Source organism: Somniosus microcephalus, chromosome 8 (genome assembly GCF_052327205.1).
Source record: "Somniosus microcephalus isolate GS21.2 chromosome 8, FLI_Smic_1.0, whole genome shotgun sequence".
NCBI classification, from domain to species: Eukaryota; Metazoa; Chordata; class Chondrichthyes; order Squaliformes; family Somniosidae; genus Somniosus; species Somniosus microcephalus.
This window is the reverse complement of record NC_140994.1, coordinates 43,020,732-43,045,715: the sequence shown is the minus strand read 5'-3', so window position 1 is coordinate 43,045,715 and position 24,984 is coordinate 43,020,732. Positions and strand designations below refer to the sequence as shown.

Below are 24,984 nucleotides of genomic sequence, written 5' to 3'. Positions count from 1 at the left end.
AATGTTTGGATAGAGACCATAGCAGTAACAGATGTTCTGCAAACCTGCCGTTTCTGCACTCCTCTTGCCAGCTCTTCATCTTTTGGGAGCTCAAGTTGTTTGAAAGGAACACTGCAGTGTGTTGGGAGTGCATCTGAATTGCATTTTGTTGACTTGGGTCAATGTTATATTTAGTGGTTTTCATTCTTCCTATTGGCGAGTCAATGATTATTAACGCCTTCGTTTACCCAATGCTATTCACAAGCAGTTCTTAGCAGAAATGTCCAATTGCTGCAGGATTCCCGTGCTGTTCAAGCTTACCTTTCCTTGTTGGGTGCGTTTTGCCAGGTTACCAGATAGACTATTGTGTTTCAGGGGAGAGCTGCATTGGTCAAGAGTCCTGTGTATCTCTGTTCAGCAAATCAAAGGGGCACTAGTAACTGCTCTGCTCTTCTGGGACAAGGATAGCGACCACAGGGGAAATGACAGCATTTGTTAAGCTTGTACTGCGTCACTATGTTCTGGTGCTGTGACTGTATATTTTTTTTAAATTAACCCTATATAGCGATCAAGTTTGCAATTTACACAATAGGTTATTTCCCAAGTATTCAGCAAAGTGGCAAAGTAGCCAAGGGAAACCTACATAAATGGAGCTCTGATTATCCCTATTCATATTTCCTAATTTTGAGGGTAAAAGATTTAAAATCATAGCAGAGAACAGTCTCTGATAGCCCTGACATCTCACCAGTCAGCACACTGGTGGAGGTTAAAACAGTACCTTGCAGTGTGCACTCTGTTGTGTGAAGTTCGGGCCTTTTTGTGCTGACTTAGAAGTTCTGTGTCTGTACAGCATGTCTGATCAGCCATCATATTTAATATTTTCTGGTCAGACATTTTACTGAGTGCACAGGCTCTTCAGCTTCAATACTGTTAGGAACTGCACTAAAAAATGCAAATATAAGTTCCAGCTTTGGGTGCTTTCAGTTTTGCTAGTGTAGTTGTTACAAGTAAAATGTCATGTTATTATATTGTTAAGACATTGCTTCGGTGTCTTAAAGCGCTGCTGAGGTTTTTTTTCAGCCCATCCTGATACAGCCAGAATTGAAGTGATGCAGAGACTCAGTGTGAAGTCCTGCTAACAGAGGAGAAATCGCACCGTGTAGAACTCTATTGGATTTTGTTCATTGGTCTGATTTCTGCTGTGTTCACAATATGATTTTGGGATCAGATATTACCCTGTCTGCATTTAGGGATCATTTTACTTGCTTAGGGCTCCTGCTAAAAATGCATTTGCTCCACATTTCACCACATGAACACATTTGGTAACACTGCAACATTCAGGTCCTGTTCATTCTATTCTCCACCCCCCCCCCCCCCCAACCAGAGAATGAGTGGTGCTACATCCATCGTGAAGTTAAAATATTCCACAGAGAATGAAAATGCATGTGGCACCCGCACACAGCCATGGTGGGTTATTTAGGATTTTCTTTCCCCCTTAAATTTCACAGTTGTTCCACATGCCTATAATCTCTTTACATATACTTTTTGAGAAATGATTTCCTTTCTGGCCCAAGGTTGTGTGAGGCTTCCCCCACTCTGACTCCCTGATGTAATTCCTGACGTTAAACCTAGCTGGAAGTTCATTGAGATGCTTTCATGAATATTTGATGGTGTGAAACAGTTCTCAGTGCTGTCCCCAGGCTTATTTAAGGCAGTCTTACCAATAGATCGTAGTAAAAATCAAACTTAAACTAATACAAGTTAATGTAGCTGTTGTGTGCTGCTTTTAAGCTGCTTTTATATCCAGCTTAGTGCCATCAGCTCCTGACACGCGGGTCTTGTGTAGATGGCGGTAACATCAAAGTAAACTTGACCGCAGGCCCCTGGGGAAACCTGCTCTTACTGGGTTTTGCACCAAACCCATCTCAAATTGCTTGTACCATTCTTCACCATAATGGTATTTAGCTCAAACATTCTGTCTAGAGGCAATCCAAGCTTGGAATGGAAACATTTATTCTTAATGTGTTCAAGTGCACATATTAAGAAAAAAATGGCTACTGTTAAAATTTCACTAGGCCACCATTTACACTGACACTTTCCACTCCTGAATAAAAATAAGTCAGTGCTTCGACATATTGAAATGCAAAGTGTGGCTGCCAGCACAGAGAAAATAAATAAAATTCAACCCTTGGCTGTTTCCATCAGTCTGTGTCCAAACAGAACTTGAACTTGGATATTTTTTTCTTCCAAAGTTCAAAGGAAAATTTGGAACTGAGTTACAATTTCACCGTGCACAGAGCTGGAGCAGGGAATATGCATTCGATCCAGGACAGGTTCAGATGCGGAGCCTCGGTCTGACTCACATTTGTTCCTCCTGCAGTAAAGGCCATTTTATGAAGCCTTGTACTGCAGCAGTTTACAGCCAGGATGAGATGTGCTGACTTGGCTATGTTCACTTTGCTAGCCGGAAGATTTAAAATTCACAATATTCTTTCAGAAAATATATATATATTTAAAAAATTTGTAGCAAGGTCCCAGGTTTGATTCTTCATCTGTGTGAGGTCAGCCAATCCCAGCCAGCAGTACAATGGGCCTCAGCTAGGGAGGGGGAAGAATCAGATAGGGTTCCTGCTTCTGATCGTTGCTGCACATTGTGCATGTGTGAATCTCTGGCTTGGCACCGATGCTGTCCAATGGTTAAATACATCCGAGGCCTGCCAGTCATATCCCAGCATGAGTCACCGTGTTCGCAGAAGAAGGGAGAAAATTGGAAGGGGAAAAGCCTTTGCTAAACTGCAGCTTTATGTATTTTATAAAAAATAAATGTGATTTCAGGGCCCAGGCCACTCTCTTTCCACCATACCCCCACCCCCGGGCACCTAATTAGTGGATCATAGAATGGTGCAGCACAGAAGGAGGCCATTCGGCCCATCGAGTCTGCACCGGCTCTTTCGAAGAGCGATCCAGATAGTCCCACTCCCCCGCTCTTTCTCCATATCCCTGCAATTTTTTCTCCTTCACTGGTGAAAATTGACAACTGTGGTCGGAGGATCGAGTGGCAGGTGATCCTGCAGCCTGAATCACAGTGCAAGTATAGGAGCGCTGTCATGCTAGTGCTGCAGGGTTTTTTATTCTTATACTGTGCGTTGAATCGTACAATAAGAATTGCTGCACAAAGAATGCTTACACCAGGCCCTTCATGTTGAAAATGTAGCGTATATAGAACTGGAATGGTTACTGCCTACATTTCTGTAAATGTATAAGCCAAGGCCACTGATTTAAAACTGGCTAACTCCATTTTTATTACATGGAATTCCAGGATTTTTACTGATTGCATTTCACAATTCTGTAAATTTTTCTGTTTGAAAAGAAACACACAAACCAGTGCCGTAGTTATAATTCTCGTCATTATTTCACTGACTGCTATTTCAATTTCAGATTTCCAGCATGCATATGTTTTGCGTTGCTTTCTACTGTTGGTTTATTTGGTTGCATTTCAGTTTGCTAAAGATCAATGCTCACCCCAATTTGAATTGGCTTTTAATAATAGTTCGCATTCATTTCTTCTTTGCAGGTATCCGTCCGCAAATTATGAATGGACCAATGCATCCACGCCCTCTGGTGGCACTGCTAGATGGCAGGGACTGTACCGTGGAGATGCCAATCCTGAAGGACATGGCAACTGTTGCTTTCTGCGATGCACAATCTACTCAGGAGATTCATGAAAAGGTAGTATTCAGTTTTAACTCAAGTAGAACAAGGTAAAATAATGCTGATTTTGTCCATTTGTCATTCTAGCGTCATCTCCATCTCCCCTCCGCCCCCCCCCCACCCCTGTCTAATTAGGGTTTTTACCAAATTAAGTAATGTTTGAGTAACCTCTGAGATTCTGATGGGTTTAGCAAGACATTGATTCCTGTAACGGCTTTTATATTCTAGGAACAAATTTTAAAATCCCCAGCCTGTCAACAAAAAAAAAACAAACACAATATGGCTTAATTAATAAGCAGCACTTGCAGATAACATAACAGCATGAACTGCCTGTGCTAACACTCTACTGGAGCATTAACTATGTAAGTAGTTTAGACCAGATTAGGAAGCTCCAGCAAGGATCAGGCTGATACACCCAGAGACATAATTCTGCAGGGGAGACACAGATACAGCCAACATGGTTCTTTAACATGGTTCTTTAACATGCAGACCTTTGGATCCATCCCGCCCACCCCCCACTGCCAGATTTGTACATACGTGTATCAGTTGCTCTTGGTAGCCTGTACTCTTTAATATTTCATGATTTTAGTTTGCTTCCCTTTCACACATTTTGTTTAGTTGTTTCTATCTCTTCACCGTCACCCTCTTTCTGGTACTTCCAGTGTAGACAGTGCTTTAGAATTGAGGAAATCATGCTATTTTGTGGAATTATTCCATTTAAATGTGTACTCCTGGAGCAGATTATTCCAACCGTTAATGCTCCACACAGCATCTACCACAATTGGCCTCTCTCAGCAATTTCACTGGTTGTACTGCAGCACATATATTACAGTAAAAAGAAATTCACAATCGAAACGCTCACAGTCAAAAATTATAGTTAGCTACAATATCCCTTTTGTTTGATGACCTACATGACAAAACCTACTCTGAATGTGCCTCAGTCTCCCTCCAATGCAGCAAGCAGTTCTGTGACGGTTTAAACTATGGCCGTCCTTTTTATGGCTTGGGAAAAATATTCTGCAACCTAGGGGTTTCGGCTCAGCTCCAAAAGAGGAAGCTTTGTGGCAAGCCTGGCTTATAGAAATGATTCTTTACTGGCAGCTTGATTTAAAATACAACTTCAATCGATCCATGAAAGTAAATGCTGCTGCTTTACCCTTGACTTCTCAAATAAAGCAGAGAGGGACCTGGTATGTTTATTGCAAGGAGACTTCAGTTTGTGAAATATTTGACACCGTGATAACTGGGATAGAAACATTCCTTGTGTTCTGTGTTTTTTGTAGGAATTTAATAAACTGTAGTTTGCTCTTGTAGCTGGAGGTCACTTTGACTTTTGGATACTAGAAAATATCAGCAAATTTTAGTCCTGTTCTTTAGGAGCGCTGCACATCTGTTAAAGGAATGTAGACTGCATTATAAAAGTATAAAAGTACAAAATTTAATGTGAATTAAAAGAAGTCCACCATGCAAATTTAAATATGTTCTTTTTTTTGCCAAAAACTAAGTATACTATGTGCAGAGCAGATTGAGTTTAGGCTGGTTACAGATGTTAGGTCTGCTATGCATAGGTTTGGCTCAAAATGATTGACTCAAACAAGTATCATGTATTCAATTCTCTGCTGATTGAAGACATAGGAAATGATGACCAGTTATTTTGACCATAATAACTTAGGTGCAGCAGAGTAGGTTGTGTGCACTGTTTCAATTAATGCAAGCACCATAGAGCCTGAAATTCCTCAATCCCTTTAGGGCAAAAGTGGTGTAACTCCAGAGAGGTGGGGGTGGGGGTGGAATTTGAAGCTAAGTCAGATGCACCAGGGTTACACCTGGTCTAAAATACACACTAAATTCCGGTGGACCTGGGTGCCCACCCCTAAAGTAGTGCACGTATGCAAATGACAGGATACTGAGGGTAAAACCTGTTGTCCTAGAATTTCTGTCATGTCCCCTTACTTAACTTAAGCCTGTAGAGGAGAGGGTTAAGTTAACTGCACTTCATGTCAAACCTGGAGGTCTGAGCTCCACAAACTGCCTGAAACTAGTTTTGACTGGAGTGCTTAGAAACTCTTCCACCTTTACACCTTGTGGCATTTAGGACATTTTTGGGGTCCAACTTCCACCTTTGCAGGAGTTTTCTGCCTCTCCCCCCCCCCCCCCCCCTCCCTTTCTGAATCATTGCAGGCTGGATTATCGATCTCACAATTTAGGATTTAGGCCAGGACTGGGACCTCATAATGGGTGGAAGTCCCACACCCCCTCACTGCTGGTGGAATTTTGGGTACTATGGGGGAAAAATTCAGTTGGTTTGCACCTCCCGTTAGTGCCTTAAGAGGGTGCTAATGGGGCGCAAAGCAACTAGCGCCCGGGCGCAGTGATATCTGTTGACATTTTGCGGCAGCGCTAAACAATACCGCCCGATCTCCTGCGCACGCAGATCTTGACGTCATTCGAGAGTGCAACGCCCTTGTGGCGCCCCGGGACGGAAATTGAGTGGCGCCCCCCTCCTTTCTGCCTGGCGCAACCAACGACAGGTAGACTGGAACGCTTCCCAGTCGCTGTGGGTCTGGGGGGGCGCTATTTAAAGGGGCCCTCTTCCTGGCTTTTGTGCGGTAGCCATTTTTGCACCACTCGTTCTGAGAGAGAGAGAGAGAGATTTTGAGAGAGACAAAGAGAGAAAGAGAGACTTTTGCATTGAGTCAACGCTGTCTGAGGTAGTTTTGGCTTCTGACCATAACTTTGCAGGTACTTTAGTTTTTGACCTTCATAACTTTGATTGCCTAGATACTATGGGGGCTGCAATGGATGGGGACGTCGTCCTTCTCCATCACATTCGGAGGGCACAGAGACGCAGAGAGAGAGTGGCAATCATGGCCAGATGGAGGAGAGCCAACAGGCCTCTGTACAGGAGACCTTACCCTCCCAGGGTTTTTCGCCAACAGTTCTCCTACATTAATATGTCTGAGGAGCAGTGTTTGCGAAGGCTGCGCTTCAGCAAGGAGGTGGTCACTGAGCTCTGCCACCTGCTTCAGCCAGATCTGCAGCCTCAACTGAGGAGCAGGATGTCTCTGTCAGTGGCAGTGAAGATGACAGCGACTCTCAACTTTTATGCCACCGGCTCATTTCAATCAGCTACTGGGAACATCGCCAATATCTCCCAGTTCGCGGTGCATTGCTGCATCCGTCAGGTCACAAATGCCCTCTTTAAAAGGAGACGAGAGTACATCTCTTTCCCCATGACCCCGGATAAGCAGCAAGAACGCGCAATGGGCTATTGGGCGCTATTGACTGCATGCATGTGGCTTTACGTGCGCTGCAAGAGAATGCCGAGGATTTCCGCAACCGAAAGGGCTTCCATTCCTTAAACGTTCAGTTGGTCTGTGACCACAGACAGCTGATACTCGCTGTCAATGCCCACTTTCCTGGCAGCAGCCACGAGGCCTTCATCCTGCGCCAGACTTCTGTGGCAGACCTTTTCCAGGCACCGCATCACCCAGGTGGTTGGCTTCTCGGGGACAAGGGATATCCTCTGTGCACCTGGCTGATGACACCGCTCCTTTGGTCCAGCACCCCTGCTGAGCTGCGATACAATGAGAGCCATCAAGCTACCAGGAACATCGTTGAGCACACAATCGGCATGCTCAAGCAACGGTTCCGCTGTCTGGACCATTCTGGAGGAGCCCTTCAGTACTCACCTGAGCAAGTCTCCCACTTGGTTGTTGTGTGCTGCATGCTGCATAACCTTGCAATCCTCAGGACCCAGCCAATGCCACCAGGCATTGGAGCACCACCAGAGGAGGAGGAGGAAGATGAGGAGGATGATCATCAGCAGCACCAAGGCGGGAGGGAGGCACACAATGTACAAAGTGGAAGGGCCGTCCGTCAAAGGCTCATAGCAAGTCGCTTCTAGGCCCCTTCTGAGGAAATGACTTCTGCCATTCAAACAACCTGAATGAAACCATCCCGCAACCCATAAGCCGGTCAAGGCAACAATGATTGCAAAAACCAAACATGTACATTTTGAATACAGAAACTTATTTATTTTACAAACTCTGTGTGGTCTAGATTTTCAGTGTGCCGTGAGGCGGGCTTTTAGGCGTGCGGGGGGCTAAAATCCCGAATTCGGGGGTCCCGCCACCATCCCGCCCAAAACCCACCTCCACGTAAGTTTCAAGGGAGGCTGGGACCCGCCGACCCAAGGCGGGAAGGGATTAGTGCCAATTAACTGCCTATTAACAGGTAGTTAACAGGCAATTTTTAGCCTAATCCCTATTTTGAGGGGTGTCGTGTGGGATTCCCGACGGCTCCAAACCACGCCAGGTTAGAGCAGGCGGGCCGTCGGGTTGGAGGACTTGGAGGGGTCGCGATGTCGGTGTTCAGGTGAGTGATGGGTGCATGAGTGCAAAGGTAAGTGTGTTTGGTGTGTCTAAAGTGTGTAAAGAAGTTTAAATTACCTGTACTTACCTTAACAGCCTTTCTTCCACTAGGTTTCGGGAGTCCATCACTCAGCCGGCACTGAAAGCTGAATGGCTGCGATCTGTCAAAAGTGACAGCCTTCAGCTTTCAGTGCCGGTGAGAGATCTAACTGAGTCTGCGTAGAAGGACTCAGGTTAGAAGTAAGACTGTTAGTGTTTGACAGCTTCAAACAGCTGTGAAACACTGATATTTCACCTGTCAACACCTCTTGGCAGATGAAATTTCAGTCTGTGACATCACCTGTTGACGGGTGGCCCTTAATTGGCCTGCTGAGCCCGCTGGGCGGGCTCAACAAGGTCAATCAAGGGAAAATCGCGTGGATTGGCCGGACGTTGATGGAGGCGGGACAAAACCCAAAAGTTGTAGTTCCGCCTCCTTCCCGACTGCTGAATGAAAATCCAGCCCCGTGTGTCTCATTTCCGCATGACAAACTAATAGAAAGAAACACAGAAAAAACCAGTCATTAACATAACTGGCTCTCACAACCTGGAGACAATGTCCAAAACAGTTTAAAACATTTGACCACGAACCTCGGCCTTTAGTAAAACAATGAACAACATTTTGTCACACCTCCTACTTTTTGCCCTTCGAGGGTGATCTCCTTCCCGTGCGAAATTCCTCCCTTCCCACCCTGCAGCTCCTCTGTAATGGGACCCCAGTGGCTGGAGCAAGGCTGGTGGAAGGCTGCTGATTGTCACAACCTGAGACTGCAGATGCCCTTGAAGGACGGCCTCGACCAGCTCTGGGCCTGGAGGGCCCGGCTGCAGACTGCACCAACTCTGCATGGGCAACACCAGTCTGTCCTACAGGCGGTGGCAAGTGCAATGGAGAAGTGACAGTGTGACAGCAGGAATGCTGTCATCTTGAGAGAGGACAGCAGCTCCCTGCTCGACCGACACACTGGCACTCCCACGGGGCAGCACTTCAGCATCCGGAGCAATCTGCTGGAGCACAGATTGCTGGCCTGCTGCGGTGCGGTGAGAGCCCCGAGGAAATGTGTCTGAACCAGCGAGGATGGCAGCAGTCAGTGCTCGCGTGGCTTCAATCTGCGTCTGCATGAGAACAGCCAGTGACTGCATTGCAGCACTAAGCATTTGCGTGGCAGCCGCCTGTGCTACAGCGAAGTGCTCCACACTCCTTGCCAGTGATTCAATGGATTCGGGCACCCTTTTTTTTCCTATTCATTGATAGGATGTGGGCGTCGCTGGCTAGGCCTGCATTTAGTGCCCATCCCTAATTGCCCTTGAGAAGATGGTGGTGAGCCGCCTTCTTGAACCGCTGCAGTCCATATGGTGTAGGTACACCCATAGTGCTGTTAGGAAGGGAGTTCCAGGATTTTGGCCCAGCGACAGTGAAGGAACGGCGATACAGGTCCAAGTCAGGATGGTGTGTGGCTTGGAGGGGAACTTGTAGGTGGTGATGTTCCCATGCGTCTGCTGCCCTTGTCCTTCTAAGTGGTAGAGGTCGCGGGTTTGGAAGGTGCTGTTGAAGGAGCCTTGGCGAGTTGCTGCAGTGCATCTTGTAGATGGTAGACACTGCAGCCACAGTGCGCCGGTGGTGGAGGGAGTGAATGTTGAAGGTGGTGGATGGAGTGCCAATCAAGCGGGCTGCTTTATCCTGAATGGTGTCGAGCTTCTTGCTACTGCAGCCATGAGCTCAGTGTGCCTGTGCTCCGCCTGGGCGCTCATTTCAGCGAGGGCCCGCTCCTCCTCTGCGTCCAGTGCAGCAGGACTCGATGGCATACTTTCCCTCCGGGGAGAAGGCCCCCGAGCTTCCCTACCCCCATCGCGTTGCTGCAGCCCGCTGGGTCCTGGAGCTTTACCCTCATCAGGCCATTCCCCCCTGCTCCCCTCCAGGGAAGGCGTGTTCCCAGTGTGGGCATGGGCTTCCTCCGGAGAGGGTGGCGCTGATGCTCCAGCTTCCTCTGCCTCCTCGCCTTCAGCTTCACTCCCACTGGCAGCTTGAGGGCCCGTCTCCTCACCTGGTGAATCACCATCTGAAAACAGGGAGGTACAAGAGTGGCTTTAGCGTGAGGACAGGGTGGCAGCAAGGGAGGCATGAGTGCAGCGATTTAGTAATTTGAATTGAAAGTGTCAAAGGCTGGTGTTGTGAGGAACAAGTGGAAGGAGAGAGGACAAAAAGGTGATGACCTTACCATTGCTGTCCAGAACGGGGTCGGCGTCTCCAGTGGCGACGGGACCAATCACCCGGCTTGCCACAATCCTCTGGACGCGCACCTCAAGATCGCTGAGGGGTTGAAGCTGAGGCCGCCCTCCACCGGTCCGTTGCTGCTGTCTCCTATTATGAGCTAGCTTGGCCTGCAAGAAAAAGGGCGGTGTCTGAGTAAATATACAGCCATGGTCTTGCCTGAAATGCCTCCCATAGTTGAATAGCCCTTACCGTATGCAAGGTGTGGAATGTGCGTGTGTGTTTGATGAAAGGGCCATAGGTGTTGGATGAGTGTTGGGCATTGGGGCTTTTAAGACCCTCTGGCCATAAAGTGAGGTTGAGATGGAGGGATGGAGAGGTTTTGAAAAAAAGGCACTCACCCTGACGACCCGAGTGAGGTCAGTTGTTGAACTTTTTCCTACATTGGAGATGGGTCCTAGGCATCATGCTGCTTGAGGAGACTCTCTGAGCCACCTCCCTCCACACTCTTCTGTACTCGCGTGGCAAAGGCCTCCTGCCACTCTCTGGGTACAGAATAGATCTTCTGCGCTCCACCACGCCAACCAGAGCCTCCAAGGCCCACTCGCAGAAGCGCTGTGCTCGCTCCCTGGCCCTCTCCATAGTCCTTGGCTGCAAAATTTAGCCATAGGTCTGCCCAGGCCGAGATTCAAGGCTTCAATGAGCAGGGTGTGGCTGCAGAGCAAGATCAACCCTCCCCTTTAAGAAGTGACCAGCGCCAGTGTGTCTGTGTTCAATCGCTAACTGACAGCACCTGCACTGCGCCCGCCCTCTGAGGTAGCGCCTCGCTCCTCGGCCGTAGCGCCTTAAGAGAGGTGTGTAGCGCCTGATTTAGCGCTCCAATCACCTCCAGGGGCGATAAAAGCCAAGTTTGCGGTCGGAGGCGATAATTAGCGCCAGGCGCTAAACTTTGCGCACGGCTGCAAATGGCGCCCCAAACAGGGCTATACCGAATTTCTCCCCCTATATGTTTACTTTTTTGAAACATGCAGCCTGGAGTATTTTGAGATGAGCACATGACTCTCTTCAGAATTGCCTGCCATTTGCCTCTGGTGCTGGCCGCCTTGGGTTTTAAATAAAACGTGCCAGCAGCAGCCAATCCTGGAGCAATTGATGGTAAATATGGGAAAGCTAGCAGCCATAGAATCATAGAATGGTTACAGCACAGAAGGAGGCCATTCGGCCCGTTGAGCCTGTGCTGGCTCTCTGCAAGAGCAGTTCAGCTAGTCTCACTCCCCCGCCCTTTCCCCATAGCCCTGCAAATTTTTTTCTTTCAGCTACTTATCCAATTCCCTTTTGAAAGCCACAGTTAAATCTGCCTCCACCTCCCTTTCAGGCACTGCATTCCAGATCCTAACCACTCGCTGCGTAAAAAAGATTTTCCTCATGTCACCTTTGGTTCTTCTGCCAATCACCTTAAATCTGTGACCTGTGGTTCTCGACCCTTCCGTGTGAGAAGGATGCACCTGTGGAAAGTAGCATGCAAGGAAAGAAAAAATCTCAAGACTTATAAATAACTTCCCCCTCTTCTATTTAAAATGACTCACAGCTCAGAAATCAGGCATTCTAAAATGGAGAAAATACACATACAGTGGGAGACAGAAGCACGTGAAGGAAATAAATCAATGAATGACTCTCACAGAAGTGAAACAGCTGACAAGTCAGTAATAACTTACTCAGTTTGGTATGTGACCTGTCACGCAGATTCCCTTATGGACTATCATGGAGGGTTGAGCTTAAGGAAGGTGGCATGGTTCAGTTTGAGGACGGCAGCGTGGGTGGGCTGCCAGTGATTTCACTGTGACTGATCAGAAGTCCACCCTATCTGTTGTGCTATAACCTTTTTTATATTATTTAATGGCCTTTGAGAAATATTCTGGGCTGGGTTTACATCCAGACCCCTGCACCCACCCCATGCCTGCTCCCCTGATTTTAGGCCAATTTCCTGGGGTCAGACTTATTTCCATAATTTCAACAGATGCTGAGAGGTTGTTTCCCCTGGCTGGAGAGTCTAGACCTAAGGAGCATAGTCTCAGGATAAGGGGTCGGCCATTTAAGACTGAGATGAGCAGGAATTTCTTCATAGAATCATAGAAAGTTACAGCATGGAAGGAGGCCATTTCGGCCCATCGTGTCCGCGCCGGCCAACAAAGAGCTATCCAGCCTAATCCCATTTCCCAGCTCTTGGTCCGTAGCCCTGCAGGTTACAGAATCCCAAGTGCACGTCCAAGTACTTTTTAAATGTGGTTAGGGTTCCTGCCTCTACCACCCTTTCAGGCAGTGAGTTCCAGACCCCCACAACCCTCTGGGTGAAGACATTTCCCCTCTAAACCTTCCCCCAATTACTTTAAATCTGTGCCCCCTGGTTTTTGACCCCTCTGCTAAGGGAAATAGGTCCTTTGTATCCACTTTATCTATGGCCCCTCATAATTTTATACACCTCAAAAAGGTCTCCCCTCAGCCTCCTCTGTTCCAAGGAAAACAGACCCAGCCTATCCAGTCATTCCTCATAGTTAAAATTCTCTACTCCTGGCAACATCCTTGTAAACCTCCTCTGTACCCTCTCTAGGGCAATCACATCTTTCCTGTAATGTGTTGACCAGAACTGCACGCAGTACTCTAGCTGAGGCCTAACTAGTGTTTTATACAGTTGAAGCATAACCCCCCTGCTCTTGTATTCTATGCCCCGGCTAATAAAGGCAAGCATTCCGTATGCCTTCTTAACCACCTTATCTACTTGGCCTGCTGCCTTCAGGGATCTGTGGACATGCACTCCAAGGTCCCTTTGTTCCTCTACACTACTCAGTGTCCTACCATTTAATGTGTATTCCCTTTCCTTGTTAGCCCTCCCCAAATGCATTACCTCACACTTCACTCAGAGGGTTGTGAATCTTTGGAATTCTCTACCACAAAGGGCTGTGGCTGCTGAATCGTTGAGTATATTCAAGGCTGAGATCGATAGATTTTTGGAATCAAGGGATATGGAGATCGGGCGAGAAAATGGTTTTGAGGTTAAAGATCAGCATGATCTTATTGAATGGCGGAGCAGGCTCGAGGGGCTGTATGGCCTACTCCTGCTCCCAATTTTTACATTCCTATGTTTTTAACAGGCTCCCAGCAGGATTCCTACCTCTGCTGGGGAGCCTGCATGGGGTGGGAGGGAAAATGACTGTGGCAGGCATCAGGTAGCTCCCTGCAATCAACTGCAATAGGGATGCAAAAAATGTACTGGCATTCCTTACGCTCAATGTTGCTATGGTGCAAATGACAGGAAATACGTCACATGACATATTCCCGTTACTTGTGCCTCAATGGAATAGGCCTGGCTGTTTTCGGGTCGACATCTTTTGCACCCCCACTTTTGGTGGAAAATCTCAAAAGCTGTGGGGAGCCAGTAGGTTTGCTAGCTGCCTGATTTTTCTCCCTTTCTTCTCCACCTGCCCCCCATAGCTGGGGTTACACTGTCATAAGTCCAGAGGAAAATCTACCCCTCCGTGCCTGAGATGTAAACTCTCTTGTCGATTCTGCGAAGACCAACTGCTTACTTTGTTCTGAAGTGCGTCAATTAAGATAAAGATACTTAGAGACAGGTGTGAATGGATTTGAGTCTAGGAATTTTCAATTTTATGGAATGATACAGCACAGAAGGCAGCCATTTGGCCCAATGTGTCTATGCCGGCTCATTGAAAGGGCTCTCCAATTAGTCGCACTCCCCTGCTCTTTCCCCATAACCCTGCAAATGTTTCCTTTTTAAGTATATATCCAATTCCCTTTTGAAAGTTACTATTGAATCTGCTTCCACCACCCTTTCGGGTAGTGAGTTCCAGATCATCATAACTCGCTGCATAAAAAAAATTCTCCTCATCTCCCCTCTGGTTCTTTTGCCAATTATCTTAAATCTGTGTCCTCTGGTTACCGACCCTACTGCCAGTGGAAACCGTTTCTTCGTATTTACTCTATCAAAACCCTTTATGATTTTGAGTTCCTCAATTAAATCTCCCTTTAACCTTCTTTGCTCTAAGGAGAACAATTCCAGCTTCTCCAGTCTCTCCACATAACTGAAGTCCCTCATCCCTGGTACCATTCTAGTAAATCTCCTCTGCACCCTCTCTAAGGCCTTGAAGTGTGGTGCCCAGAATTGAACACAGTACTCCAGCTGAGGCCTAACCAGTGATTTAATAAAGGCAATAGCAAAATACTGTGGATGCTGGAAATCTGAAATAACAACAGAAAACGCTGGAAAAACTCAGCAGGCCAGGCAGCATCCATGGAGAGAGAAACAGAGTTAATGTTTCAGGTCGAAGACCTTTCGTGATTTATAAAGGTTTAGCATAACTTCCTTGCTTTTGTACTCTGTCTCTTTTATAAAGCCCAGGATCCCGTATGCCTTTTTAACAGCCTTCTCAACTTGTCCTGCCACCTTCAAAGATTGGTATATATGTTCCTGCACCACCTTTAAAATTGTACTGTTTAATTTATATTGCCTGTCCACATTTTTCCTTTCAAAATGCATCACTTCGCACTTCTCTGCATTAAATTTCATCTGCCATGTGTCTGCCAATTTCACCAGTCTGTCTATGTCCTCGTGAAGTCTGCTACTATCCTCCTCACTTGATTAGCTTTGTTCATGGGTTGGAAGACACTGTTTCATTCCCTGTATTCCAGTTTTCAACTTCAAAGGGAGTGAATGACTCCTTCTCTGGCTGCATTCAGCTTTTCTGTGCCAATCGAGATAGAGGCTGAAGATTCTTTGCTAGTGGACAAACCTCACACATCAGTTATGTTATACATTAAGGTTTAGTATTGCTAAGAGAGTTGGCAAAATATCATGTTTTTAGTTATTTTTGTACCTGAGGGAGTTAAAATTCTGTAATCAAGTGGAATCTGCTGCATTGATTCCTGGTACTGTCCAATTATTACTTTTAACAAATCTGATTCACAGTTTATAACCTGAGTCACAGATTGCGTGTTTATTCCTCTGCTAATTGAAGTCTAGGAGAAGACAAGTGGGGTAGTGTCAATTCAGTGAGCTAAATACAGTAACAAGTGTTTCTGTTTGGCTCTGGGCAGCGATACGTTGCCAGATGTTGTGCATTTCAAGTCACACTCCAGCTTGTAGAGAGCAAGGGCTCATTTACAGGAGTGATGATTAGGATTGAGCATGAGCAAACTATCTGGTGAAGCCCTGAAAATGCAACAGTCTATCACAATTTGTGCACAACTTCCCTTCAACAAAGCTATTAGAGGCTTCAGCAAGCCTGTCACAGAGCTAATTATTTCTCTACCAGTTTTTCCATTATTTGCCTATCAACATTTAACCCCTTGAAGGAATCCTGTGAATAGTGTTAATAGCACAAATTCACTCCATTTTCACTAACAAAATTACTTCCTCAGCTGTTAACTCATAACAAAATCTTCATTAGCCTTAACATCATGAAGACAATGTCAGCCCAATTTCTGTATACTATCAATTTTTCAGATATGGTTTACTGTTTATAGAAAAAATAATTAAACACCCCACAGTTCTTTTTTATCACATTCTGTGCTTCTAATATTATTTCCATAGTTTATAAATATCAGTATTATTTGCTTCCAAGGAAAGGAGCAGAGACTAACTTGACACGGCACCTAATACCCTTCTCTGATTTGGAGCAGGACACTTCCTTCTCACACAATGGCCCGTATTTTCCGATGCCTACGGGTGCTTACGAGCCGTGTACACACCCGTAGGGACATCGGAAATGCCGGGTTTCAGGCATGTGAAGCGCATGCGCTGAAAACCGGCATTTCCGATCTGTCAAGAATCCTCTTGACAGATCCTCCGCCTGCCCTGGGGAAGGGCCTCTGCGGGGGGAGAGTTCCGCTTTCTGCAGAACCTCTGCTCGCTGAAATCACTTAGAAATCTTATGCCTGGTAAAAGCAGGTGTAAGGCCTGCTTTTACCAGCATAAGAGTTTAAAAAAGTAAAAATAATTTTTTTTCACTCATTTATAATTTTAAAATACTTTTTAAAAAGGTAAGTTTATTCTTAGCCCTGTAAAACACTTCAATTATTTTTTCCAAAAAATTAAACTTTTGTTTAAAATATTTAATTTAATGTAATTTTAACTCATTTTAAAACGTGATGGTTTTTAAAGAATTTATTTAGTGTTTTAGTGTCTTTTTTTAGTGATCCCCATTCATACTTTTGACAGGTCTATATGTCAAAAGTATGAAGGGGGATACCTTTCTTTCATTGGCTCGCCTGGCCCACGTGATCCCAGGGACGCTTGCGAACCGCATGCGCCCCTGGGATACGTGGGCCCTGCGCATTTCGACTGTGGAGAGGCCCAAAATTGGCTTAGTGTCAGGAGGCAGAGGGTGATGGTCGAAGGTTGTTTTTGTGACTGGAAGCCTGTGTCCAGTGGTGTACAGCAGGGATTGGTGCTGGGTCCTTTGCTGTTTGTAGTGTACATTAATGATTTAGATATGAATGTAGGAGCTTTGATCAGTAAGTTCCCAGATGACATGAAAATTGGTGGAGTGGTAAATAGCAAGGAGGGAAGTCTCAGGCTACAGGACGATATAGATGGGTTGGTCAGGTGGGCAGAACAGTGGCAGGCAAATGGAATTTAACCCTGAAAAGTGTGAGGTGATGCATTTTGGGAGGACTAACAAGGCAAGGGAATACACAATGAATGGCAGGATCCTAGGAAGGACAGAGGATCAGAGGGACCTTGGTGTGCATGTACATAGATCCCTGAAGGCAGCAGGACAGGTAGATAAGGTGGTTAAAAAGGCATATGGGATACTTACCTTCATTAGCCGAGGCATAGAATATAAGAGCAGGGAGGTTATGATGGAGCTGTACAAAACACTGGTTAGGCCACAGCTGGAATACTGTGTGCAGTTCTGGTCGCCACACTATAGGAGGGATGTGATTGCATTGGAGAGGGTGCAGAGGAGATTCACCAGGATGTTACCTGGGCTGGAGCGCTTCAGCTATGAAGAGAGACTGGACAGGCTGGGGTTGTTTTCCTTAGAGCAGAAAAGGCTGAGGGGGGACCTGATTGAGGTGTACAAAATTATGAGGGGCATAGATAAGGTAGATAGAAAGGAGCTTTTCCCCTTAAGTAGAGGGGTCAATAACCAGGGGGCATAGTTTCAAGGTAAGGGGCAGGAGGTTCGGAGGGGATTTGAGGAAAAACATTTTCACCCAGAGGGTGGTTGGAATCTGGAACTCACGACCTGAAAGGGTGGTAGAGGCAGGAACCCTCACAACATTCAAGAAGCATTTAGATGAGCACTTGAAACGCCATAGCATACAAGGCTACGGACCAAGTGCTGGAAAATGGGATTAGAATAGAATAGAGCTTCCGGTCGCCTGTCATTTTAATTCACCGCTCCATTCCCACTCAGACCTCACCGTCCTTGGCCTCTTGTATTGTTCTACGGAAGCTCAACGTAAACTTGAGGAACAGCAAATCATCTTCCGATTAGGCACTTTGCAGCCTTCCGGACTCAATATCGAGTTCAATAATTTCAGATCATAACCTCGGCCTCTATTACTTTTTTCCTTTAAATTTTTTCCACCCCTTTGTTTTGGGTCCTCCTTTCCTTTTGTTTCTCTCTCTCACCTGGCAGCTGTCCTTATCCTGCCAGTACACTTCACACCTAATCTCAGCTGCCTTTTGTCTCCACGGGCCCATTACCATCTCATCTGGCTTCTAATACCTTTAATTGTCTCCTTTTCTTCTTTTGTTCGATCGCAGCTTTGCCTTCGATCTTTTTATTTTCTTTCCAGTTTTGAAGAAGGGTTTCAACCCGAAACGTCAACTCAAATTTCTCTCCACGGATGTTGCCTGACCTGCTGAGTTTTTCCAGCATTCTCTGTTGTTATTTTGGATTTCCAGCATCTGCAGTATTTTGCTATCGTACTAGTGTTTGGTTCACTGCCACACCTCTTCTAGGAATGCCCACCTTGAAGAAGTTCTGCTCTTCTCTTCGACGGGATCTCCGTTTGGCTCTTCTACCTTGTTCATCTTCATTACTTTCAGTCCCCCTTCTCGTGTTTGATCAGGTATCTGCCAAGACTCGGTTTCACAGCCACATCATTTTCCTCAGCAACTGTCTCCGGTTCCGACCTATTCCACGTGGATTCCAACTCAACTTCCACCCTTCGTGTTTCGGATCCACCCAGGATTACAAATAGCTCCAAGATATTCATCGTTCCTCGAACTACTGCTCTCGCCGCATCCTGAGATCCATGCTCAACGCCATGCGTCACCACATGAACACTCTCGACCTCTCTCTTCAGCAACACCGGCGCACTCTATCAAAGCTGTCCAGGTCCACAGTTCCATTTCATCCTGCGACTCATCCAACGCTTCAACAAAAAACTTTTTCTCTTCCTTTCCGATGTCAAGGATCGCAAGCTTCATCAACTCTTGGACACCAACGCCCCTCCGGAACCTTCTTCCCCTTCACTTTCCTCTGACCCCCCCTTCTCCCAATCTCAGCCCCTGCCGCGTTTTCACCATCCCCTCTGACCTTCCCCTCTCTGACAATGAACGATCAGTCCTCAGCAAAGGCCTGAGCTTCATCCCCTTACGCCCCCACCTCAATGAATTTCGAGCTCGGCATGATGCTGAACTCTTTTTCCGCCGCCTTCGGCTCCGTGCCCACTTCTTTGGCCAGGAGTCTTCCCCCCCGCACGACTGACCCTTTCTCCCGCTTGTAGAATTCCCGTTCTACCTGGACCCCTCCCCCTGGCCTCTTACCCTCTCTAGATCTTTTCATCGCTAACTGCCGCCGTGACATCGGCCGTCTCCATTTCTCTGCTCCCCTCACTCACTCCAACCTACCTCCCTCTGAACTCGCAGCACTCCATTCTCTTAGATCCAACCCTGACATTGTCATTAAACCCGCTGACAAGGGTGGTGCTGTTGTTGTTTGGCGTACAGACCTCTACCTAGCAGAAGCTGAACGCCAACTCTCCGACACCTCCTCCTACCTCCACCTGGACCATGACCCCACTACCGAACATCAAACCACCAAATCCAAGACTGTCACTGACCTCATCTCCTCTGGAGATCTTCCCCCCGCTGCCACCAACCTCATAGTCCCCAACCCCGCACAGCCCGCTTCTACCTCCTGCCCAAGATCCACAAACAGGACTGCCCTGGTAGACCCATCATTTCAGCCTGTTCTTGCCCCACGGAACTCATCTCTTCCTATCTCGACTCTATCTTTTCTCCCCTTGTCCAGTCTCTTCCCACCTACATCCGCGACTCTTCGGACGCCCTCCGCCACTTTAACAGTTTCCAGTTTCCTGGCCCCAACCGCTTCCTTTTCACCATGGACGTACAATCCCTCTACACCTCCATCCCCCACCAGGATGGCCTGGGGGCGCTCCGCTTCTTCCTTGAACAGAGGCCCGTCCAGTCCCCATCCACCACCACCCTCCTCCGCCTGGCTGAGCTTGTTCTCACATTGAACAACTTCTCCTTTAACTCCACTCAATTCCTCCAAATTAAAGGTGTTGCTATGGGTACCCGCATGGGTCCTAGCTATGCCTGCCTTTTCGTGGGCTATGTGGAACAATCTTTGTTCCAGTCCTACTCAGGTCCCCTCCCTCACCTCTTTTTCCGATACATTGATGACTGTATCAGTGCCGTTTCCTGCTCTTGCCCCGAACGAGACAATTTCATTCACTTTGCCTCCAATTTCCACCCTTCCCTCACCTTCACATGGTCCATCTCTGACTCCTCCCTTCCCTTCCTCGACTTCTCCGTCTCCATCTCTGGGGATAGGTTATCGACCAATATTCACTACAAGCCCACTGACTCCCACAGCTACCTGGACTACACTTCCTCCCACCCCGCCTCCTGTAAGGACTCTATTCCATTCTCCCAGTTTCTCCGCCTCCGCCGTATCTGCTCCAACGATGCCACCTTCCACACCAGTGCTTCCGACATGTCTTCCTTTTTCCGCAACCGAGGATTCCCCTCTACCGTGGTCGACACGGCCCTCGACCATGTCCATTCTATCTCACGCACTTCTGCCCTCACCCCTGCCCCTCCCTCCCGGAACCACGATAGGGTTCCCCTTGTCCTCACCTTTCACCCCACCAGCCTCCACATTCAACGGATCATCCTCCGCCATTTCCGCTACCTCCAAAGTGATCCCACCACCAAACACATCTTCCCCTCCCCTCCCCTTTCAGCATTCCGTAGGGACCGCTCCCTCCAAGACACCCTAGTCCACTCCTCTATCAGCCCCAACAGCCCTTCCCCTTCGCCTGGCACCTTCCCGTGCAAGCGCAGGAGATGTAACACCTGCCCCTATACCTCCCCCCTTCCCACTGTCCAGGGCCTCAAACACCCCTTCCAGGTGAAACAGCGATTCACTTGTACTTCTTGCAATCTAGTATACTGTATTCGCTGCTCACGATGCGGTCTCCTCTACATTGGGGAGACCAAACGCAGATTGGGTGACCGCTTTGCGGAACACCTCCGTTCAGTCCGTAAGGGTGACCCTGAGCTTCCGGTCGCCTGTCATTTTAATTCACCGCTCCATTCCCATTCGGACCTCACCGTCCTTGGCCTCTTGTATTGTTCCATGGAAGCTCAACATAAACTTGAGGAACAGCAAATCATCTTCCGATTAGGCACTTTGCAGCCTTCCGGACTCAATATCGAGTTCAATAATTTCAGATCATAACCTCGGCCTCTATTACTTTTTTCCTTTAAATTTTTTCCACCCCTTTGTTTTGGGTCCTCCTTTCCCCCCCCCCCCCCCCCCCCCCCCTCCTTTCCTTTTGTTTCTCTCTCTCACCTGGCAGCTGTCCTTATCCTGCCAGTACACTTCACACCTAATCTCAGCTGCCTTTTGTCTCCACGGGCCCATTACCATCTCATCTGGCTTCTAATACCTTTTATTGTCTCCTTTTCTTCTTTTGTTCGATCGCAGCTTTGCCTTCGATCTTTTTATTTTCTTTCCAGTTTTGAAGAAGGGTTTCAACCCAAAACGTCAACTCAAATTTCTCTCCACGGATGTTGCCTGACCTGCTGAGTTTTTCCAGCATTCTCTGTTGTTATTTTAGAATAGATAGGGCTTGATAGCCGGTGCGGACACGATGGGCCGAAGGGCCTCTTTCTGTGCTGTATAAATCTATGAGTCTATCTATGTCTATGACTCTAGGAGTGGACTTGTCCGGACCTCGGGAGCCCCCAGGTAAGAGCGTAGATCTTTTTCCGATAGGAGGCATCTGCACACAGGAAACCTCCTGTTGGAAATTACAGGCCAATATTTTTGGAAATGTAAAAGCTGTAGGTATTCGTACCAGCCCAACATTCACACCAACCTGGGAGCAAATTATATTTTGCACCTGCACCACTGCTGGAGAATACGGCCCAAGGACCTTTGATGCTCAAAAGTGCCTGTTGTGGTTGGGTTTAGGTTATTGGGATTCAACAGGCATTGCCTGTACACAAGTAAATGAGATAGGCTCATTGTCTAATGTTATGTCTGATGATTTGGAACATCAGATTTGTACCTGTTTGTAGCTGTAGTGTGTGAAGCACTAGCCGAGTACTCATTGAGACTGAAGTTGTGAATTGACATTCTCATGTCTCTTAGTACTTGCTGTAGATGAATAATAATTTCTCTTTCTCTGTAGGTTCTAAATGAAGCAGTGGGGGCACTAATGTACCACAATATCACTCTAACTAGAGAAGACCTGGAGAAGTTCAAAGCACTGCGAATAATTGTACGGATAGGCAGTGGATATGACAACATTGATGTTAAGACTGCAGGAGAGCTCGGTGAGTTGAGTCCAAGCGTTGCCTATAGCGGATATCTTTTTTTAAGCTTATTTGTAAAACCTGATTTACAAAGTGATGTTTAAGTCAGCAATGGAACAGATGCAATTGTGTCAGCATTAAAGTGCTTTTGTAATTCATTAAAGGAGCAGCTCAAGTGCTGTGTGTGAATTAGGTATAAACACAGACAGTGGAAAATACCATCATATTACTGGGGAATGCTGGGCTGGGAAGGGAACAGAGAGTGGCAGATAAGTTCAGCAATCTTTTCCTGTCTCTCCTCGACCAATCTGAACCTCTTAGTTTCCATACATTAAAAAGGGATGTGTGTTGTTCTGTTTTGAAAATATTGTGATTTGTTAACAAAAATTAACTGACCTCACATTATTTGCACCTTCGAAACAGAGGCTCTTTCCACAGAGATGGCAAGCATGCCACCCTGTGAAATTGATTATTGCTGCATCGATAGGGGAACCAAGTAAAACTGGCATGTAAAGGGGATGTGTATGTGCAAAATGGTCTGGTCATTTATGCATCAAATGGAAGTGATGGCACATGCACCAAACAGTTTGCACAAACATGTATCCACTTTATATATGTGTGAGAGGGGTCATTTTATGCATTGTCGCTGAAACACTTATACATGCCTTTGTCACCTCCAAAACTACTTTTAATGCACTTCTTGCTGATCTCCCATTATAAACTTCAACTTGCCAAAACTCAGCCATAAATATCCTGTCATAAACTAAGTTCTATCGTCTTTGTCCCTGCCGACTTTGTCCCTCACTCCCAGCTGCCAATGCATTACATTGAAAATCCTTGTTCTCCTCTATAACTCTCTCCATGGCGTTGGACACTCTACTTTGCACTCCACTAGTTCTGTTTTTTTTTATTCGTTCATGGGATATGGGCATCGCTGGCAAGGCCAGCATTTATTGCCCATTTCTAATTGCCCTTGAGAAGGTGGTGGTGAGCTGCCTTCTTGAACTGCTGCAGTTTGTGAGGTGAAGGTTCTCCCACAGTGCTGTTAGTGAGAGAGTTCCAGGAATTTGCCCCAGTGACAATGAAGGAACGGTGATATATTTCCAAGTCATGATGGTGTGTGACTTGGCGGGGAACTTGCAGGTGGTGGTGTTCCCATGCGCCTGTTGCCCTTGTCCTTCTAGGTGGTAGAGCTCGTGGGTTTGAGAGGTGCTGTCGAAGAAGCCTTGGCGAGTTGCTGCAGTGCATCTTGTAGATGGTACACACTGCAGCCACGGTACGCCGGTGTTGGAGGGAGTGAATGGTTAATGTGGTGGATCAGGAGACAATCAAGCTTTGTCCTGTATGGTGTCGAGCTTCTTGAGTGTTGTTGGAGCTGCACTCATCCAGGCAAGTGGAGAGTATTCCATCACACTCATGAGTTGTGCCTTGCAAGGCTTTGGGGAGTCAGGAGGTGAGTCACTAGCCGCAGAATACCTAGCCTCTGACCTGCTCTTGTCGCCAAAGTATTTATGTGGCTGGTCCAGCTAAGTTTCTGGTCAATGGTGACCCCAGGATGATGATGGTGGGGGACTTGGCAATGGTAATGCCATTGAATGTCAAGAGGAGGTGGTTAGGCTCTCTCTTGTTGGAGGTGGTCATTGCCTAGCACTTGTGTGGCGTGATTGTTACTTGCCACTTATCAGCCCAAGCCTGAACGTTGTCCGGGTCTTGCTGCATGTGGGCACGGACTGCTTCATTATCTGAGGAGTTGCGAATGAAACTGAACACTGTGCAATCATCAACAAACATTCCCACTTCTGTCCTTATGATGGAGGGAAGGTCATTGATGAAGATGGTTGGGCCTAGGACACTGCCCTGAAGAACTCCTGCAGCGATGTCCTGGGGCTGAGATGATTGGCCTCCAACAACCACAACCATCATCTTTTGTGCTAGGTATGACTCAAGCCAGTGGAGAGTTTTCACCCTGATTCCCATTGACTTCAATTTTACTAGGGCTTCTAATGCCACACTTGGTCAAATGTTGCCTTGATGTCAAGGGCAGTCACTCTCATCTCACCTGTAGAATTCAACTCTGTTGTCCATGTTTGGACAAAGGCTCGAATCAAGTGGTCCTGGCGGAACCCAAATTGAGCATTGGTGAGCAGGTTATTGGTGAGTAAGTGTCGCTTGATAGCACTGTTGACAACACCTTCCATCACTTTGCTGATAATTGAGAGTAGGGTGATGGGGGGGGGGGTTAATTGGCCGGATTGGATTTGTCCTGCTTTTTGTGGACAGGACATATTTGGACAATTTTCCACTTTGTCGCGTAGATGCCATTGTTATAGCTGTATTGGAACAACTTGCCTAGAGGTATGGCTAGTTCTGAAGCACAAGTCTTCAGCACTACAGCCGGGATGCTGTCAGGACCCATAGCTTTTGCTGTATCCAGTGCGCTCAGCTGTTTCTTGATATCATGTGGAGTGAATCGAATTGGCTGAAGACTGGCATCTGTGATGGTGGGGAACTCTGGAGGAGACCAAGATGGATCATCCACTCGGCACTTCTGGCTGAAGATGGTTGCAAATGCTTCAGCCTTGTCTTTTGCACTCACGTGCTGGGCTCCACCATCATTGAGGATGGGGATGTTCAAGGAGCCTCTTCCTCTTGTTAGTTGTTTAATTGTCCACCACCATTCACAAGTGGATGTGGCAGGACTGCAGAGCTTTGGTCTGATCTGTTGGTTGTGGGATTGCTCAGCTCTGTCTATAGCATGCTGCTTCCGTTGTTTAGCATGCATGTGTCCTGTGTTGTAGCTTCACCAGGTTGTCGGCTCATTTTTAGGTAGGCTTGTTGCTGTTCCTGACATG

The 24,984-nt window shown here is 47.0% G+C and overlaps 1 protein-coding gene across 12 annotated transcripts in view; it reads left to right on the top strand.

Annotated features, from left to right (window-relative positions):
• The window catches only part of LOC147113489 (C-terminal-binding protein 2), a 308,574-nt gene that overhangs the window by 233,836 nt on the left and 49,754 nt on the right, over nt 1-24,984 (top strand). For all 12 annotated transcript variants that reach the window (XM_085994644.1, XM_085994638.1, XM_085994641.1 and 9 more), the window contains 2 exons: nt 3,554-3,708; nt 22,009-22,153. In XM_085994644.1, coding sequence (XP_085850770.1) covers nt 3,554-3,708; nt 22,009-22,153 — 300 coding nt within the window. The remainder of the gene's footprint in view (nt 1-3,553; nt 3,709-22,008; nt 22,154-24,984) is intronic.